Here is a 21,959-nt window from a genome sequence, read left to right as displayed (position 1 = left end):
AAACTTCATATAATTAAAGGAAGGGTGAATGGAAAAATGTACCGAGACATTCTTGATAAAAAATCTGCTGCCATCTACCAGGATGATGGAGATGAAACAAGGGTGGACATTTCAGCAAGACAATGATCCCAAAAACACAGCCAAGGAAACTCTCAATTGTCTCTCAATCTCAAAGCTGCTAGAATGGCCCAACCAATCACCTGACTTGAATCCAATAGAAAATCTATGGAAAGAACTAAAGATCAGAGTTCATAGAAGAGGCCCACGGAACCTTCAAGATTTGAAGACTGTGTGGAAGAATGGGCCAAAATCACACCCGAGCAATGCATGCGACTAGTTTCTCCACACAGGAGGCGTCTTGAAGCTGTCATTACCAACAAAGGCTTTTGTACCAAGTATTAAATAAATTTCAGTAAGCGTGTTCAATACTTTTTCCCTGTGTCATTCCATTCTATTACACATAACTTAATTTCTGAACTTATTTGTTTGGATTTCTTTGGATGTATGGATTAGTTGGGTTGTTACTGACGTCTGGTGAACATTTCATGTCAATAGCACCTTTAGAAATATATTTACTGAGAAGAATGGTGACGTGTTCAATACCCGCTGTATATATAACAAAAATAGAGTAGAGAATAAAGAACAGAAATGAAAAATACTGTACAACAATAGAAGAGTAAAAAGTCAAATTTACAAGGCAAGCAGTACACAGTGCTCACTACCAGAGGAGTATTATGACGAGTGGCTTTAAATATTAGGAGCAGTTTCTCCAAACCGGAAGTGAAGATGTTACGCAATCTTCTATACAGATGTTAGCACTGCGCCTGGCCTTCAGAATAAAATAATAATCCCAGTCATCTAGCTGTATGGCAGGGGCTGTCATTTGGTATTTAATAGTCATATCTACTCAGTGATCACAATCAGTCAAATGTTACCCACTACATGTGTGTTACTGGTTCTGCACTGGTGTCCTTACAGCCCATTATAATTGTTCTGGTGAGGACGTCACCGGAAGTCCTGGTTTACGTCGTAAAAGTGAAACTGCAACAAAACTCGAGGCAGGGTATTTAAAGCTGGATGCGTTTTGGTTTCATCAAGGCAAGAGGCAACACTATCAGGGCTTATTTTAATTTAAGGACAGCTGGTGTTTATTTTTAATTTGCCATCATTTCATTGACATATCAGGTAACGTAGAAACAACGACCTCTGTTCTCCCTTCGCTCGGTAACGTTATCTATCTCCTCTTTACGTTAACTATGGCACGTTATCTATCTCCTCTTTACGTTAACTATGGCACGTTATCTATCTCCTCTTTACGTTAACTATGGCACGTTTTCTATCGTGTTCGGTAGGAAAGCAGAGCATAATGGCGTCAGGCATCTCTGGTTTTCAGGGAAACATTATCAGTGATTAAAAGCCCGGAGGCGAATTTACGACGTCGAACTAGCAAAGCCCAATGCAGGAAGTGATTATCAGTAATGCTGGTAAAACCATTCATTTATTAACTGACGAGATATAATAATATTCATCTTCAGTGTCATTCTTTACCCAAGTATGTACCTATCACAGAACAGCACGTTACATATGGGGAGACTGCTGACAGGCTATTCTTTCATTTAATTTAAAATGAATACTGTAGTTAGTGTTTTTACCCGACTTTGATCTAAACGTGACTAACCAAAAGCATGTAAACATTTGTACATTTGATTGCATATTAATCCAATGTAGTAATACCTGATTATCATCAGATTATGCAAATTCATACCACGTGGTATTAAAATACTGGAAGTGAGGGATGAATTTCAAATTAAAAGTTGTGTCAGTGATCGGTATCCTGGCAGATTATTTCCACATCCAGTTACCACTAAAATGGAATTCCCTACTAGTTACAGTATAGTAACAACCTTATGGTGGATGGCAGCCTCTGGAAATGGCTGGAATTTTTTATAAAAGCAAAAAATTCAAACTATTTTGAAAATAACGAAAGGTAGGGAATACTCTGTAGTACCAGTCTTTAATTCATAAGGGTTATCACCACAGGGTGAAAGCATCATGGATTTATTTATCTCTTTTTTGATTATTGAGTAATCAGTTAAAAAAAAAACAAATTAATTACAAATGTCCATCCCAATTTAATGAGAATCTGAATTTTGTCTAAAATAATAATAATAATTCCAAAAATGGCAAAAATCTTCACATTGAAAATGTTGGAAAATAGTGTAAATTTGTCAATTGAACCCACTTATCAATTATCAAAACTGTCAAGTAAAGAATCATGTAAACTTATTATTGCAAAAACTGTAAAATATTCTGTAAAAAAATTTAGAATAAGAAATACAGGTCCCAAATTTTGTTTCAGTATTGAGCTGGAAGGAAATCCTGGTAGTTGTTCGTGGTATTGGCATCTATAACTCTTAATGTAACTCTTAATGTGTCCACAGGGAAATACGCAAAGCATGGATCTCCTTGGCAAACTAGAAATCTACATCCCAGCGGAAGCTGAGGTGAAGAGCATCCCTCTGTGGAGTTTACCAAAGTCGGTGCTCAGAAGAATGGGCCTCCCCCTGTCTGGCTTCAAGGGCTCCATGAAGCTCACAGACTCTCCAGAGGGCACATGGATTAGTCCAGCAGTCATACGGAGGAAAGGCCAGAAACTGGCCTCCCACGCAGGAAACAACGAGACTGAAAACCTGCCCTCGCTGCTGGGCAGAGAGGTTCGGGGTAATCCGGGTCCCGTCCAAATGAGCTTCGTCACCGCCAACAACGTGGTGTACAAGGTGCTGAGGGACGCCATGCCAGAAACAAAGTTCTCCACTGTCCCGTTACCCCGGGGCTCTGCACCGCGGACCTACAAAGATGCCATTATCCTCTACAATGGCTGCATTTACCTGTCCATTAGGAATCCCAATCAGAGCCGGAATCAACCATGTGAACAACGACCAGCTGCCCAGGCTTCCATTCCTTCAACATCAGACTTGCCGTCTAAAAGCCTCAAGAGGGTAACATGACATTTCAGTTAATGATTACATTCAAGTCACTGCAACAGACTAGTAAAAAGAAAAAAAAGGATATGTGGGAAACACATGGAAGGTCATATGACAAGAATAGCTTTAGCCTTGAGTGGAGACTCTATGGCTCTGTGAGGCTGTTCTTAGGCACAGTGGGGCTTTGACAGCGTGTTTAAACATTCTTTAATTAGCACAGCGGATGGGAATGTCTATAGTGTTGCAGGTATTTGGTCATAAACTCAAATATTGGACAAATACAAATGTTGACCTGATGATGGCGCTAGATGAAAAGTCAGAAGAAGTGTATCATGAATCCTCCTTAGGGGGACACGAATGTGTGTTCATGTTTGAACCTTCCACTAGTGGGATTTAAAACCTTCTCCCTACCTTTCTTTTGCCTCACTTTAAACTTTCTTATCGGAAATGGCACCATATATAAAGCACATTTTTGACTGTATAAAGTTTAAAGCATATGTCTGACTGTTGCTCTCATAGAATGATATTGTGTGCAGTAACATTCATCTGAGGCTTGTCTGTCCCCCTGCAGCGCCAATCCCCCCAGGCTTCTGTTGAACCTGCAGAACTAAAGAGGAAGAAATCGCAAGTCACTCTGCCCCAAACCTCCCAAAAACAGCTAAAGGATCAGCTCACAAAACCAGAGAATCACTCCACCACAGACCAGGTGAGTGTAATAATAATAATAATAATAATATAGAATGATTTAAAAAAAAAAGTTGTAATACAGTTACAAAATGCTTTAACAAAGAATTTGAGGGGGCAAAAATTGAGGATTATTAAAAACAATGAATATAAAATTGCAAACATGTCCATTAGAAGCCAGTTTAAAGAGGTGTGCCTTAGCAGATGTTTAGTATAGGATGGAAGCATCGGTATGGAGGATGAATGGTGGTTCATTCCACAGTTTAGGTGTCATGACCGGAGATGCATTTCACCCGTGGTAGCAGATCTAGCAGCACAGTCTACAGGGAGTAGTAGAGAGGGAGGGACATGTCAGACAGGTCACTTAATCAGAGAAAAAATGTTTTCCGGTGGGTGGATGCAGGCAGGTGGATGACTTAATGCGCTTACTTGGATTTGGGTGACGTTAGAGCCAATCCGCACATCATTTATGTGAGCGCCCTTTATGTTTGTGGGTCACAAATATAGCTTGGATCCAGTCTAGTTAATGCCTTACAAGTGATTAATAGTTTAAAAAAATATTTTCTTTATATCATTTTAAACTTTCATTTCAAATAGTGGCACAGATAACTTTCTCCAGGTAAGTGGTAGACAGAAATTATTTAAAAATGTTTAAGATTCAGATTTCTATTATTAGATACCTTTTTTAGGCTGAATATCAGTAGTGGACTGTGTGTCACCTGGTGGTTTGTGGACTATGGTTTTGAAGCCTCGAGTTTGTGACAAGCCACTCAAATTGTTTTGACGCTCAGGCTTGATTAAGACTAAAGGCCTGTCTCCATATTAACCAGTTCTCTGCCTCATGGAACTTTTTTTAGAATCCTCTGCTGTCAACTGTGGATTTTTGGTTTGTCAGGTACCATTACTGTGAATCTCATCCTTATGTGATGCTACTCCGTTTGTCCTGCAGGAGCTGCTGAACGACAACAGGGCCAAGCAGAAACGCGCCACACCTAAAGTAACACACGGTGAAAACAAGAAGGTTAGCATGAACAAAGGAGCTGATGTATCCTCAACCACGACCGCACATCACGCCCCTCAGTCCGCTGGCGGCGCGCACAAAGCGGACGGCCGTCGTCATAAGGATGCTGATGGAGAGCTGGCCGCAGAGGAAGCAGCATGCACAGAGCCGGCGTGGTTTCAGTCTCAGAGGGAGCAGCAGCAGCAGGAGGTGGTTAACAACGACGGTGGGGAATGTGAGGTGGTGACGGGTGATGAAGAAGCTGATTATGTACACGTTGACGGCGGTGAACCTGACAACACGGTTGGTATCGCTGAGCAAAGTGGCAACCAGAGCTGGATCTCGAGAAAGTCTCAGGGAGCAGCTCGCGCCTCTTCGTCGTCACAGGAAGTTGACTATTCGCAGCTGGAAAGGGAGGAGAAGATCGCTCTTTGTAAGGCCAAACTGGAACAGACGCTCTCATAACGGCTGATCAGTCAGTAATTATTAGTGGTATAACGGATCATAAAACTCATGGTTCAGATCGTATCACGGATCAGATCACAGATCAGATCAGCACAAAGGAAAAAAGGAGCAAAATGAACCGTTAGAGATCCATGATCATGTTTTTTTAATTTTTGCCGCTAATGCTAATTAGTGATCATTGATGATCTATATTGGCAGATACAGATCCCTTTGTTGTTTAAAAATAGCAGCTGGTCTACAAGGATCCAGACTATTTTTTTTTTTTGCCTCCGTCCAAAATATCATTTGAACCACTCTGAAGTCAGTGAACCATCAAAAAACTAAATGTTATCCTTTTAGTTTGTTAAAGTAATGTATAGTGTTTTTTCTTCATAAAACACAATTCAAATGATAAAGAAATAAAAGATTGTATTGTTATTGATTAGAACTAATCATTAGTAATTTTAATGATGTATTATAGTCTACTTAGAGCTAGTGTTAGGAAGTTAAACAGGTCATAATATATCTCTAATATTTTTTTATGTTGTTAAATGTTATTAATACTAATTTTCACTAAGCAGAGCCTAAATGCATCATAATGTAACTGAACAGAACCTTCGTCCGTTAGCCGTTAGCAGTGCTGCTAACGTTACTAGCTCTCCTCCTGTCAGTTTAAACATGGGTTGGCTGTTTACGATGTATCATTATCAGAGACCAGCGACTAGAAAAGCATAAATGATGTCCTGATCTCATATTTTACTGAATATTGGAGGATAACGATCGTCAGTAAAACTTTATTTCACACTGTGATGGTTAACGTTAAACTGTGTATATAATTAGCAGCTCACATGTGTGCCATACCGTGAGGGGGGGGATCAGTACGCATCACGAATCGACAATGGTCCGTTACACCACTAGTAATCATGCTTTAGTTCCCCAAAAATTGAACTCACCATGAGAAATCTACCCATGAACACATGCACATCAGCATCCCGGTATATCCAGATTATGATTACGACTTGCCCAGCTGCACAGGACACATACTATTGTTTTCTGACCCCCGACCTTCATCAGGCCCCTGGACTGTGTGTAAGAAGTGGACATATTCACTTTGTCGACACCTGTTGGTTTGTGCACTGTTGTTATGAAGCATCGAGTTCAGCATTTTGGACGTCACCATCTTTGGGGCTGTTTTTTGGGCTTGTACAACTGAACGCTGACATTTGAAGACATTTTTAGAAGACCAAAACGTTTCAATCAACTTTTGTGAAGTGAAAGCACACTAAAAGACTTAAAATGGCCTTACTGACCTCACACAGCTCCCTCTGGAGACAGGACTTAGACTGTGTCATCATACCATATATCACACCATAATTTATTATTCAGACTTTTATCTGACTTACTTGAGTAATACTTCATAATGTGACTAGAAGGTAAATATCTTAAATTTGGTAATTTCGCTCCGTTTGGTTGTGGGACGCCTCTTTCTGTCAATCCTATTTGTTCCCATTACTAGTTGTGAACTTTGGTCTTCTACTTTGCTGACTTTTCTTTTTAACAAAGAGCCTTAAATAGTTGCTCATCAGTTTTATCGGTGACTTTATCAGGAAACTTTAACGTCCCTCCAAACCTCAGAGGTGCCCCTCTTCTGACTGATTCCTGAAGTGTGGACCCCTGATGATCAAACCTGTCGTTGAGTTTGCTGTTTGATTGTACCTTACAAAGATATTGAAGACAGCCTTCTTTGGAGGTTTGATTCTGTTTTGGACGGGGATCTTTAATTAAATTGTACACCATCAAGTTTGTCACTGCACTCATTTTTCTTCTCTGAGCACCAAGGTTGTCTTTTCCTAAGTCACATTACATTACATTACAGTCATTTAGCAGACGCTTTTATCCAAAGCGACTTACAATCAGTAGTATATTACATATCATTGACCCATTCACACACTGATGACAGGGCTACCATGCAATGTGTCACCATCAGACTCTAACTAACATTCATCATCCAGTCCACACCGATGGCAACTTGGGGTTAAGTGTCTTGCCCAAGGACACATCGACTGCCGAAGCCGGGTATCGAACCACCGACCCTCTGATTGGAGAACTACCTTGCTCTCCACAACGCCACAGTCCTTATGGATTCTGCTTCACATCTGTCCTGTCATGACATTTTCCATCAAGTTCAAAGAAAAGTGGTTCAGAAAACTCATTTTTTTTCACTGACAGAAAGATCCTAAAACCCGAAAAGTAGCGTTTTTTTGCTCTTCCAGTTCCCTGGTCTCGTAGTCCATCGTTTTTTTTTAAATGTTTTTTGGGTAAAATGTCTGAAATAAGCACTGAAGAGATTTTAAGGTTTTGTTCTACCATATAGAATACATAAATAGAATAAATACCCCTCTGAAGCTTTTACGCAATCTTACAAAAGTGTCTACATTTTTGTAGAGGGAACCAGGTTGTGCTAACTTCCTGGTTCCCTCCTTTTTCTGATTACTAGCTAACCGATACAAATCTGCATCACACAATCAGAATGTTTGCACTCAAACTAAACTTACATCAATAGCTCAACTGTTTTGTAACTCGTTTTGTTCAGCGTGACTTTCTGTGTTTGTCGTGTTTTCACATTTCAGGATGTTGTCTTCATTTGCTTTTGTTTTGTCTGGTTGCATGTTTCCTTAAAGCCGCTGCGCGTCGCTCTCTCAGAACCATACACACTTCACTTGTGTCCCATACGGAATGAAGAGGACCATACAAATCTACCCATTGATAGAGATGGGGTGGACAAAATAATAGAAACACCTCACAGTAAAACTCAATGAAACAGCTTCAACACAAACTGAACTTTCGAACATGTCATAAAGGGAGGATTTACTGTCTAGGATATCGTGTCTGTGACTAAGATGAATATCCTGTTACATACACGGCAGGAACACAGCAGAACAGAGACAGCGTGTTAAATCATCTGATAGGAGTTCCAGATGAGATTGAGTGTGAACCGGCGTGAGGAGCGCAGGGAGGAAACCTCTCCGTCCTGCCCCTCCAACTGCCAGACTATAAGACCGGGGGCCGCGGGAGTCCGTCCACACAGACAGGATGTACTCCTCATGCCGCCCTTCTTCCATGCTGAAGGTAAGACTGTTGATTCTCCTGAACCGATGCTGCGTCGTAGTGCTACTACCACTTCTGGTTGTAGAGTTGAAACCTGTGTCTTCTCTGTCTTTTATGAGTCCAATCCTGCATTTCCCTCAAAGGATAGACTTTCAATTCATAGGAAGGTTGTCATTTGGTTCTGATTAGAGGAAAAATGGACATCAATTGTATTTGAATATTTCATTTCCAACGATAAATAGACAATTGATGGATATTATGTGGATTCAAATGGATCGGTTCTTTCAAGGTACTTCCCCTGAAAATGTACAAATGCTCATGAAATCAGAACTGTCTGAAAACTTTTTCCTCTTTCTTTTACCAATTATTCAAAATTAGTTCTTTCCAGGAAACCAATTTAGGAAATAGGAAAAAGTTGTAGTACAAAATAAAGCATTACTTCCTCGGTTTGAAAACTGTGCACTTTGGATTTTTCACTGTTAATCAGACAGAACAAGGTTTTTGGAACCTGCTGATGGACTTTGGTCACTGACCCACCTGGGGTCACTCCACATGCTGATGGGAAATTTATACGATTTGATATTTTGTAAATGTTGTATTTATTTTGCGCAATATTCAAATTTCTATATTGACCAAACAAAATCTCTAGGTCTGGCTTTGTGCTTTCGCTCTTGCTCTTTCCAGAGCTTTCAACCACATTTCACTGTCCTTAGTGAAATGTTCTCAAAACAACTTTACAATACTATATAGTTTGTAATCATAACATCATAATCTAATTTACAGCTTGACAGCAGTGTGATTGCTGGATGGGGTCATGCACCTAGAACAGTGTCGTGGGCAAAAAAAGGGGCATAAAAGGCTGAAAAAGCCTGATGCATTCACTGACTCAAAAGAGAGTTGTTAGATTCAGCACTAATCTGCTCTGAAACTTAGATTAGATTAGTGAATACATTCATAGTACGCCAATTTTTTCAGTTAACACAACTTCTTGTGGTTCTAAACAAAACTCCCAAAGTAGCGTTTGATAATCCTTCCAGTTATAAAGAGCACCACCAACATTATGTCCCTCTAAAACTGTCTCAACACTGTTTAAAAGCCCAAAATTAGCAACATCCCTTTGTCTAATCTATGTTGTTGGCCTGAAACAGAAGGATGTATCAGTTGAGCATGTTTGTGTTATTTACTCTTTTATTTTATCAATTTAATCTGTTACCAAAATAATTGATAATTTAGTTTTTGTGTTATTAAAAATGACAGAAAATGACGTCTCACAAAAACTCATCACGTGTTATTTAAACAATACAAAGGAGTGTTGTGGATGTAGCAAGGTCCCTTTTTGTTTTGATCATGAGCTAGAACAAAAACAAAACATCTGTATGTGATGGCTTTGCATATTAAAAGGTTCCCCCTCTCCTCTCCAGGTTGTGTGTGTTCGGGTGTGTATGTTTTACTCCACCATGTGTCTGGCCGGCTGGCCGCTGTCCTCGGAGGCAGCCAGGCTCCGCTGTGGCACGGACCTCCTCAGCGACCTCATGTTCGTGTGCGGGGACCGCGGGATCTATTTAGGTAGGTCCACATCCATGTTTTGCAGGAACAGTGAGGAGGTCACCATCATCATTAGGGTTCATCCTCTGGAAACTGGGATGCAAGTGAACACGAGTACGTTCTGCAGATATAAAAAGATCGAGCTTTTTGTCATACACACTTCCAGCCAGCTTTATGTTATCTCTCGTCCTTCTCCCATTGCATGCACAAAACAAGCACACAATAAGCTATGTAGCTATTGTGGTGATTTAACATATGGAGGGGACAAAATAATGAATAACATTAACTGTGAATAAAAGTATAAATTGGTAGATTGTGTCTTGTTATGACAGATATGCACATTGAATCTGTTGTCTATTTTTACTAAAGATACAGTCGATAACAGTCCCAAGTGCTATCAAGGTTATTCTACCCTGTGTGGTAACACTTACACTAGCAGAGGTGTATAACAGATATGGCCATGGTCATCATGCCCACGAGAAAACACTACAGTAACTCTGAGCTAGTTATCAGCTCCACAACAACAGTCTCTTCATTTATTTACATAAAGACTAGCCACAACAATGCTCATCTGAGCTGCAGCGAACTGGACAGACTTTTTATGCAATTTAATATCTGGTGATTGGTCTTTCTATCGGGGGCCGCTGTTATATCAGATAGTGGTTCTTCATTAGACACAGACGTGCAGCATGTAAACGAGCTGACTGGTGCAGCATGGGTCAGATTGGTCACGTCACAATGGACCTTACACTGTCAGGCAGGTTGCGTCATTTCATTTAAATAACGGTAAATAAAGGTATGAAAGCATAATCTCCTGCAAGAGAATTACCTATATGACCTTTCACCTGGTTACCTTGGCTCTGTTCTGACCAAGGCCACTTTACTCCTCACACTATCAGACCGGTGGCAATCCACCAAAATGGCAGCGTACTCAGCAGAACACTGTGCCTCAGTGTGCGATAGCTTTATTGTTAAAACACTGGTTATCTGAGAGCAGCGCAGCTTTCACAGTAATAACAAAGAAAAAGGTGTGGACGGGGACAAACTGCAAAGAGGACAATTCACAGTATAAGATTTCGCTCAATGTAACTAAATATTTCATACATGGTAGTGTGGGGCTTTGAATGCTAAATGTGTGTATGCTAACCTGCTCACATTGATACATTGTTAACGAATAGTCAACTATGTGAAGTTTCAATCTAAAAGGAGCCTGATTTGACTGCCGACCAGGAATGTGTGGTTATGAAACAAAGGATCATTCCATTCCATCCGAATTGGGGAGCTGAATGTCTGATTTTACATAGAATTGCTTGGTTTCTCCCAATAAATCATGATATATAGTCTAATTTATAGAGTTGGTATAAATATCAGCCTATGAATAATACTATTATACCATTACACCACATTACGAACAGGCGTTGTAATCGCACAAAACAAGGCCTTTTGCAATCGGTAGAGGGGATAGATTAGCATGCAAAAGTTAAAAAAGTTTATTTTATCCTCCTAATACGTTTAAGTTGGCCGTTTTTTTTGTTTTTTTTTAAGTAAGGAGGGTTTAAAAAGAATCCAATGTATGACATTTCTTTCTCTGCAGGTAAAGGTACGTGGTCTGGTTACGGATCTCGGCCCAGGGGGAAGGGGATAGTGGAAAAGTGCTGTCGGCCCGCTGGCTGTGAGCTTCAGCTTCTGGAGATGTACTGTGCTAAACCAAAGAGCCAGCAGCAGACAACAGCTTACCCAACCACGGCACATCATACCACTACACAGCTGCACACGGTATGATCTCTACTGATTGAGCATGATGGTTCAGTCTAGACCTTTGGAACAGTAGCTAGATGAAATAGTCTTAACTCAAGGTTCATTTCTTTACTTTTCCCATGGGTGTCAAATGTATCTCCTGGTCCTGGGCTGTTTAGAAAGTTTAGAACTTTTGTCACATGAGGACGTGTACTTGTGTTTGGATGGATTGGGAGGGTCTCCCTGTTTCTGTCAAGGATAGTCATTGGTGTCAGGCGGCAACCTTTCTGAAAAATTAAGCCAATGCTGTAGTACCTTAAAGTTGCATTCTTTCTACTGGCCTTCAGGGGTCACTTCTCTGGTTGTCAGATTGTATAGAAGTCTATGAGAAAATGACTCTATTCTCTCTTGATTTATTACCTCAGTAAACAATCAAGTGAGAAGTACAGAGAGACCAAATCTGACAGGAGCCAGAGGACAGACCTATTATGATTTGATTAGGGGATAATTAGACCTGATCCAAGAGAGACCCACAGTAATACAAGGTGGCACTACCCAACCCATGTTGCATTAAGAATATTCTGTTATGTTCATGTTCTGTCTGAAGTAAAATAGAATGCAACTTAGCTGCTTTATGCTAAGTGGCGGACATACACCACGGGAAACAAAACTCTTATGTAGTCATAGTTCGAGAAAATTATTAATTTATACATTGGTTTAAGAAAGTCTGTAAAAGTTTAATATATATGATAAAACAAATCAGGTTGTCAGCATTGTGACTTCAATAGATGAAGCAAAACTAAAAAGTGCACCATAATTAAGTTGGTGTCTGTGGTAAATCCTAACCTGGCCCCTACACAAGGCCAAGTTTACCTGCTGGAGCCAAGCAGCATGTCCTTGAATTAACTCCTTATTCTTATCTTTTGTCTGGCAGACTCAGCAGTTCCAGGCAGTGTTTCAGAAGAGACTCTCTGAGCACCTGGGAGCTCCCGACAGTCCAAAAAGGGAAGCTTACAGGAAGAAAACACAGCCTCCCCCTCGACGGAAAAGCAAAGTTTCATCATCTCGCAGGAGGATCAGAACAAAGACCACAACCAGCGGGCCCCCTTCGACCTCTGGGAGTCCCCTTCGAAGAATGATGACCGTTGAATCGTGACCCTTGACCTCATGAAAAAGCTCAATATTTATAGTTACAGGATTGGACCTAGCCAGTTTGAAAGAATGGTACTGACTGTTGTGATATAAACTCTCTACCAAGTAGGGATCACAAACCGATTTGGGGGGAATTTGGAGTTGCCGGGTTGACATTCCGGAAAAAATAGACAACTGAAGTCAGTGCTCCATCTCTGGGCTAGCTGCTGTCACTTTGGAACTCAATGGAATCTCTCACTGAGCCTCGCTTTCATCTGTCTGTCTGGATCAAATTGTCATTATATGTACTATACACTCTTTTCTTAAGCCTGTGTCCAGTGTTTGTTGCTCTAGATGTGAGAACTACTGGAGCAGCCATGTCTGGACTGGGACAGTTGACGAGTCCATTCTGAAAGCTCATTAGTTGACTGGCCTCAGCCATCAATCTGGTGATGTTTAACATCACGATGGCTTGGGCTTGTGGGAGATGGTGTTTGTAAAAGGCTGCTAAATGTTAAACAAACGACAATACTGCATTATTTACCAGCCCTGTCTAGAAAAATGTACCACATAACGCGCTGTAGATTTCTAGTCATTGTCCTCCTGGCCAGTAGGCATGTAGGTTTTACTGCGTTTTCCACTGCAGCAAATTAGTCCGTAAATCCTCTTACAATAGTTCATATGATATATTACAAAAAGTTTGTTTTGTTTTCCCACGAACGTAAAGCAACAATAGTGCACCTGTTCAAGCCCCTGCAGTGCAGAACCCATTTAGGCAACAAAACTACTTCGTTAGTGCTTAGGAAAATATTTGGCTTTGGGTTAAAATAAGTAAGTCAGTAACATAAAATAACTTATGTTGGTGTTTGTTAAGTACGTAAGCAAAGTTAAACAAAAGTAAGGTAAAATAAGTCAGCGCTGACTTTTGGTTTTCACACAGGATACACACAGCGGTGTCCTGGGTGTAAGTCCTGTGTTTGTTTGAGCTGTCAACCCAGCCTGACAAGGGGTTTCAAATGTGTCAGCTTAATTCTTTAGAGACAATCCTGCACTACCTGTCTGGAGATTACACGGGTTATATATGATTACTATCGGTAGGTATAAGTAACAGGCAATTACTTTTTTTGTAGTGGTGTCTGTGCCCTCTTTACAAACATAACTCATCCTGAAGGGAACATGTGTCTCTTTAGCTGCTAAATGCTCCACTATGTTCACCAGCTAGTCTCTTAACTGTGTCTGTATGTCTGTTTGCTGCTGAGCATTTAGAGCTCAGTGGCTTTTTACATCCAATTCCTGCAGTGGAAAAGAGCTACATGGGTCAGATGAGTTGATAATGTGTCTACTTAGATGTGCTTTATTTCTGTGCTATTTCTTATGGAGAGCTAAACATGACATTGAGATGTTAGCTTGCAAAAGTGTCTTATTTAACACTATAATTATCAGATATTTATGATTTCTGACATATATGTGGCACCTGTGTAGTGTGGTATATGGTGCACAGCATCTGTTCACATGCATTTTAATACTTATTATAGCACTTTTGACTCAATGACAGTACCGTGTGTTTCGGAGCCGGACAGTAGAATGTACCAAAGAAGGGTGAGTTCTTATTAAATGGGTCTGATAGAACTTGTCAGTTGTATTGATTACAACTTTTTGTAAAATGTATGCTGTTTATTATTTTGTGTGCATTCATTATTTATTTCAGTGTGACAATGTAAGATTATAATAGATATTAAAACTGTAGAATTCTTTGTGATGTTCTTGTTATGTCTTGATTTAAATGAGGAAACTTAAATAATTTACTGTTTGACCATTCCTCCTCTGGTGGCGTTTCACTTTTTGGAATTCTTACCATTTCATAACAATACAACACAAATTGATTGATGTTTTGGTGTTGAGCGTTGGTGCGATCATAAACATCTGAATCATTTAACACTGACATGATTGAAGTTATCGTTTCTTTCTAAGAGCTTTGAAGGCCAACTGAGCCCTCTGAGTATAGCAGTCTGATAATACGAATAGCTACACTTAAAGGAACAATTCACCACAAAAACACATATTTTTCCTCTTTCCTGTAGTGCTTTTTATCAATCTAGATTGTTTTGGTGTGACAGGCTCAACATAATACACAGGCTTTGTTGTGAGCAGTTTAATGTGGGAACTATTTTCCCTCTACACCCACCAACCGTTTCACCGCACAGAACCAAGTGTGCATCTTTACACAATACTGCTAGCTCTGAGCTAGCTAATGTTCATTTTTACCACATGTGCTGTGTCTCCCGCCGTGAGTTTGTTTGTGGGTGTAGTTGGATAGAGAGAAAAAAAATCCTACATGACACTGTTCACAACAAAGTCTGTGGATTATCTGGGTCATGACTGGGTCATGATTTCTGGAAAGAGACATTGCTGTTGAGCTTTTCAGATGTATTTCTTTGGCGCGTTGAGCACAACAAGCTCAGAAGCATTTAGTCCCATTATATTTGAGAGAAGCCAGACATCTGTACCTCAGATATCTCCAACTGGGCCACTCACACCAAAACAATCTAGACTGATAAATAGCACTACATGTAAGAGAAACTGTCCCTTTAATAAGCATAGTTCTGTGATAAGTCAGAAATGTCAAACAAAGCCTTGGTTTTCACAGAGGGTAAAGGAATATGAGCACTAGAGGAAGTAGTGGCTTTATCTGTGACCAGGTGCGTCATCTGCATGTCTTCACTCGCACAACACAGCCCAGTTATTAGAGAATATAAAAGGTAATACCACATGTAATTTACTTTCTTTGGGTATGAATCCAAATCACTCTTTAAAGGTGCTGAATACGAGATTGGGTGCGTTTCTGTTGCCTCTACACGGCTCTCAACATGGCGATGCTTAAGAGGCTAACAATGGCCGTGAGAGTTACATTAACATTACATAACAGTCATTTAGCAGACGCTTTTATCCAAAGCGACTTACAATCAGTAGTATATTTCATATCATTCACCCATTCACACACTGATGACAGGCTACCATCAAGGTGCCACCATCAGACTCTAACTAACATTCATGCAACATCCAGTCCACACCGATGGCAAGCCTTCAGGAGCAACTTGGGGTTAAGTGTCTTGCCCAAGGACACATCAACTGCTGAAGCCGGGTATCGAACCACCGACCCTCTGATTGGAGAACTACCTTGCTCTCCACTACGCCACAGCCGCAAGTTAAGAGTGTTAACCTGAGGGTGAAATGCTCTGTGTGATTAAAAACACCAGACTACACCAAACACAAAAGCAGTTCAGAAACAACAATGCACTGCTGCGTCTTTGAGACTCCACCTCAGATAAAAAAGACTTAGACCTGATATGCTGTAGCAGCACTCATTTTGTTGAATGTTTTGAGAGGGTACCTGAGTTCAGAGGTAATGTTGTCTACTGCAAGCAGTTAACTCATATTCCAAGCTGGAGTGTGCCAGCACTGCCGACCTAAGCCTGCACAGAGCTGTGATTTAGGACAGGATATTGGTGGATTTTTGGACTGTTGGGCAGTGACGGCACAGCTGGTTCTTCACACTGTACCGTTAAAAGAGCACAGATGGTAAGAACTTCTAAATAACAGCCTTTTCACAAAAGAGAGTGCAAAGCAGGTGACATTTATGATAAATACTGTGAAAGTCATAGATATAAAAAAAAAAACATCCAGTCACCATAGCTGCTACTTTTTTAAACACACCGGAAGGCCACTTCCTGTCCTGCCTAAGGCTACATCCACAATAATACAATTTCATTTGAAAAACAAAATCTCCGTCCGCTTGAGCGTTTTAAGGATTGTTTTAGAAATGATTTCCGTCCATACTAACACACCTGAAAAAATAATATATCACATCACCATTCACGTACACTGGGCATGCGGGTGCTGGTGTAAATGGGAAGTAGATTGGTTGCTTAGTTACAGAAAATAAAATAGTATTATTGTACTTTTTATTAACAAAATATCATTCTTAATACTTGAGATCTTCCTCTATATTTCCCAAACATGTACTCAACAGACAAATTTAATAGAAAAGTTTTATTTTTCAATCTAAGTTACAACGCTGCAGTTCTTGCTCTATTTCTGTCCCAAACACACACATCAAATTTACTTTAAATATGAACACTTCAGTTAAGTTTTACTAAATTATGGTTCAAGACATTTGGTCAACACAGGTCTCTCACTTGTTTTCCCTTGGTTTCATTGTCTGTTCTCACACTGGTATCTCTGCTGGGAGGCTGGAAGACCCTGTTGTGCTGAAGAGCATTTATGCTTTTGTACCTTTACAGTTTCTTTGTGAACTTCACAATCATTTTGCAGAGCAAAATGAGAATTAACCACTGGTAGTCTATCAGTATTCAAGGCTGTTGTTTGTTTTCTTCCGGTGGCATGATGAAACAGGGAGGGACATGTTGTGACTGTTAAGACCCATAGTAGTGAACGCAGGTGTTTGGGTCATCTGCCCGTCCACACTACAACGCACCCAGGAGTTTTGAAACTGCGTGGCGTCGGTAGTATTTTCAAACGCCTCCGTTTTTGAGGTTCAAAACTCAAGAGTAATGTGGACGCTTGATGTAAACGTAGCAAAAGATATGCGTTTTAAAACGAAAACGTAGTATTGGAGATGCAGCCTGAGGCTTGTGAGGCTGGCTTACGTTCAGGCTGGCTTACAGTTGGAAACAATGAAAATAAAGTGGAGGGAAGTCCGAGGAAGAGCCTGGTGCTCAAAGTGTTACTCAGTATTATAATCCTTCTGACAGGAGTTATTTGGTATGGGGATCCATTGGTTTCAGTTGAACATTTGGGAAGAGAGTCAGATGATCTGATGGATATCAGCCTCCATCTGAACAGAGCGTAAATCTGGGTTTGGTTAGCCTAGTTTAGCATAAAGACTGGAAGTAGATTGAAACAGCTGGGGTGGCTCTGTCCAAACTTTGAAAGTACACCTACCAAACACTACTAAAGCTCACTGATTAAAATATTCATATCTAATGATTCACGGCCTAATTTCCAGTGTAGGAAGCCAGAAGATCTCACAATTGTCAAAGTGTACATGGAGAAAAGAAGACTTCCAAAAGTTGATAAATGCCCTAAAAGTCTTTTGTTTTCACAGAATATTCCTTAGCTGAGAAACTCCAATCGACCCTTGGCTAAGTCTGAATTTCTCTACAAAAGTGATTTCAGAGAGAAGCAGACAGATGTCCTGTATATATCCAGGATAAAAACAGATTATAACGATAAAGATAGAAGCTAAAGCAACAGATCACTGTTTAAAAGTGAACCACAACATTACCTGGTGATAGAGGCAGAAGACAATGAAATTAAGGATCAACAGTGTTCCGGTAAAGCCAGGTAGGTTTTTATTCACTGTTTCAATCACCGAAAAGCAAAAGCAGCACGTGTTTACATTCAGTATACCTTCAGTAACTAGCTAATTAACTAATTCATTCATTTCTAACATACTCTGCATATGTTAGCGCCACAGGTTTTTATGTGGACACGTTACGTTTTAGAAACGTATGTCTCTTTTTAACCTTTCCTGGTAACGAGTATCACTATTACACAACGTTTAAGCATGACTAGCTCCAAATCAACAGTGCAGTAAAAATACATGAAATACAGCAGGCTACGCTGAAATATATCATGAATCTTGAAAAGGAGGAAGGAGAAAAATGGAGGACCCGGAGAAAACCCAAGCTGGCTAGTGGTTTCGATCCCAGGAACTTCTTGCTGTGAGCCTTCTCTCACTCAGTAATGGCATTACTGAAACGAGTTACTAAGGTGTAAATGTATGGACCCATAATCTAGTAAACTTCTTTTAGTAACTGTTCATTTTAAAATAAATTTGATGTCTGTGTTGGAGAGATACAGCAAGACCTGCAGTGTTGTAGCAAAGTTTGAAAAATAAAACTTCTAAAGACTTCCACGAAATTTGTCTGTTTGAAAATTTTGGAGGAAGCTCTAAAAGTATCAAGCACGACTGTTTTTTTTAATTAAAGAGTAGTATAACACTCTGTCGTATTATCTGTAACCAAGCAACCAATGTTCTTTCTGTTTACACCGGCACTCGCAAGCTCAGTGTACGTGAACAGTCATGTGATATTCGTTTTCAGGCAAACTAGACTGGAGGGAAATCATATCGAAAACGATACTGAAACGCATGTGTGGACAGAGGACGTTTTCTTTTTAAACCCCTGTTTTTAAACAAAAACGTATAAGTGTGGATGTAGCCTAAGTAATGTGACATTCAGAAGAGCAAGTGCATTGATAATTCAATAAAGAATGCAGCATTTCAAACTGTTCTAGGAAGACTGAACACATTGTTTTGTTAATAATGTGTCAAATAGGTAGATAGGATTGCAGGATTACATTGTCCCTCATTGAATCTCACCTTGGGGTATATTCTGCTTCAAACTTGACAGGCTCTTTGAAAAGACTTCTCAGGCAAGAAGGTGCTTCTAGCCTTTTGTCTCCACAACATAGTAACAGCTGTTCACCGTTGACTTGATAAGGCAGGAGGGGAGAGCTTTCTCCTTGTGGCTGCCTGCGTCACAGCCAGATAGTGATATTTACTCCCATCTCTTCCCATGCGGAGCTATTCTAATAAAGGCCTCACTCACATCGGATTCTCATGGCCATGACTAGGCTGTTGTTGTCAGCCCAAAGGCTAAATGTTGGACTGGTAACATTTTTGTTCAGATTATAATTTTCAACAATCTTAACCGATCTGCTATGAAAGAAAACTGTTGCCCTTTTTTATGGTTTTCTGTCCCGTTTTTTTTCAAGCAGGTCTCATATAGAATGTACAAATATACCTTTAATGCAGACTTAACCAATGGGCAAGTCTGGTATCATATAGAGTATGATATATGCATCAATTCATAGCTTTTCATTAAAGAATGCCCTGCTCACCTGTGATAATACGTCCTATACATCACACCACATGCAATATGTGGGTGTAGGATGTGTTAAGGATGGGCCATATGCAACAAGTCCTCCAACCCTCATAGACAAAATAAGTTACTTGTTGTTTCCCTCTTGCCTCAATCAGCATTTTTTGTTGCCTTCCAGAACTGTTACAAAATACTTATAATGAAGAGTACTTTCTGGTCTGCCACCTCTCTGCAGGGCTGGTTTACGCTCCTGAGGGGCCCCGGGCTGTGGACCCCTATTTTGGTTTAATGTGTAAATAATATTGTATAAATAATATTGAACATGGCTTGTTTTATAACTAAATTCTCAAATATTTTTAATGGAGGTTAACAGCGGCTAGGGGGCCACATATCCATGCTTCCAAATTGCAACACGTTTTGAACCGAGCTAACTATTTAGCCTGTTACCTGGCTAGCTTTGCCTTTATGGTTAAGTATGGTTAAGCCACTGGTTCCCAAACTGGGGAGTTATAAAAATGGGGGTGGGGGGTGGGGCTGAATATATATGATGCATATTTTCTGCTTGATATTTTCATCAGCAAACACTGGGTTAAGGTGTGGTTGGGTTACAAAAAACGACTTGGTTAAGGTTAGAGAAAGATCCCAATCATGTGTATAACAAACCAACGTTCACTGTAAAAAACACAAACAAGCCTTTTTGTCCCAAAACTACCCTAGTTTAATGTTTCAATGAAATGTTCGACTTAGTGACTAACTTTGAATCCTGCATTTTTATAATATCAAAGCAGTTGTTATGGGAAAAGGCTATTTAATATGTGAACCAATAAAGTTTAGCTTGGCTCATTCCTCACAGTTATTGAGTTGTTCCTGTCATGTTCAATGCAGTAGATGTAAGTAAGATTTTGTAATGTAAACTGTTATTACTTCAGTGACACTTAGAGCTCACATCTCTGAAACAGATATATGACAGTGAGACTCTACAGAAATACTGACCCGAGCTCTCACAGAACTTTCTGCTTTGCATGCACAAAATTGGCACAAGACGCCGGACAGATTGTTTTGTGTACAAGGCCTGTTGGGTGAATAGACTGTCAACAGGTCCACCTGTGACCAACTGAATGAGTTCAGTGAGGCGGCGTGTCTCTGTCAAGGCTGCTGGAGGATCTGGATTCTTTTTGTTTCTTTCGCCCTATCAGCAGACTTATATCTGCAGCAGAGCAGCTGTGAACACAAAGACAAGCGTCCAGCCAACAGCTAGCCCTCAACCTGGACCAATGATACATCATGCATCTGAAAGCATCAACAACAGCATCTGCCATCAAACTGGTCGTGCAGAGTACAACCTTGTACCTTGAACTGTCCTTGAACTACATATGTAGTTTTTAATTCACAAGTTTTTCAGCTTTGGCCCCTGAGCTCCAGGATAAACTTCTGCCCTGTGCCAGAACTGCTGATCCTGCTGACATTTTTTGGCAGGACATCTAATTCCGTAATTTAACTTTATAATTCATAATTATTGTTTTCCCTATCTCTGTTTAGCTTGTAGGCCTTTATCATGCTGTGTTTGGTTCCTACAGCAGTCACAACACTTAACTCCCCTTGGTAGCCCACCTTGCCCCAAAGTCCCGTATTGCTCTACACAAACTGGACTTGTTTGTACCTGTACATCAACCACTGTACTTCTTTCCTGTTGGTATTCTGGGGAACTGAACTGTACATATCATATATTTTCTCCGTACATATGTTCACATTCATGTGTTTCCCTTTTGATTGCATTGTTGTGATGGTTTATGTTGTTTCTTTTTTCTCACTCTCTTTATTTTGCACTGAGCCACCATGCCGTACCAAAACAATCACCAACACTGTGGCATGGCAATAATAAAGAAATAGCAAATGAAACAAAAACATTTTTGTTTCATTTGCTATGGATTACCTGGTGAGAACATATCACTAGCGTAGTTGGGATTGCAGTCATTAACACCAAAATCAAAATGACATCTTCATCAGTGACTAATGTTTACTGTCACAGAAAAGAATAACAATATAATTATACTAATTGTAGCCAAAGAAAATCAAATTCTCAGATAAAGAATAGAGTGTAGGTGGATAACATGATGAAGTGCCCTTTTGGGTGCACTGTAACAAGTTTCTGTAGTTTCCACAGCATTATTACTGTAAACTGGACAAATGCTTACTGTAGAACCTGTATACAGCATGTAGCTGTAGATCTGCAAAGCATCATGGTCAAAATTAATTCCCGGGTTAATCCTACAGTAAATACATTTTACTGTGAATCACATTACAGTTATTTTGAGCGGGATTTTTTATTCAGCAGTTAATGTTGGCGACTGTCTTTATGGGCTGTCGCTGTAGTTTATTGATATAAAGTGAGTTGTAGGCCATTTTACATCTAAAATACAT

The 21,959-nt window shown here is 40.1% G+C and overlaps 2 protein-coding genes across 2 annotated transcripts; both read left to right on the top strand.

Annotated features, from left to right (window-relative positions):
• The first annotated feature begins 2,444 nt into the window (after positions 1–2,444).
• Positions 2,445–5,816, top strand: si:dkeyp-110g5.4 (uncharacterized protein LOC561637 homolog). Its single transcript, XM_054609659.1, has 3 exons — positions 2,445–2,999; positions 3,556–3,690; positions 4,618–5,816. Exons 1-3 carry the CDS (start codon positions 2,457–2,459, stop codon positions 5,131–5,133), a joined length of 1,194 nt encoding a protein of 397 aa, XP_054465634.1. The 5' UTR covers positions 2,445–2,456; the 3' UTR covers positions 5,134–5,816.
• A 2,389-nt stretch (positions 5,817–8,205) lies between these two features.
• igf3 (insulin-like growth factor 3) lies at positions 8,206–12,778 on the top strand. Its single transcript, XM_054609907.1, has 4 exons — positions 8,206–8,241; positions 9,642–9,786; positions 11,360–11,541; positions 12,437–12,778. Exons 1-4 carry the CDS (start codon positions 8,206–8,208, stop codon positions 12,656–12,658), a joined length of 585 nt encoding a protein of 194 aa, XP_054465882.1. The 3' UTR covers positions 12,659–12,778.
• The last annotated feature ends 9,181 nt before the right edge of the window (positions 12,779–21,959 follow it).

Source organism: Anoplopoma fimbria, chromosome 12 (assembly GCF_027596085.1).
Source record: "Anoplopoma fimbria isolate UVic2021 breed Golden Eagle Sablefish chromosome 12, Afim_UVic_2022, whole genome shotgun sequence".
Lineage (NCBI taxonomy): Eukaryota > Metazoa > Chordata > Actinopteri > Perciformes > Anoplopomatidae > Anoplopoma > Anoplopoma fimbria.
The sequence above is the reverse complement of the archived record's forward strand: the minus strand, read 5'-3'. Positions and strand labels throughout refer to the sequence as shown.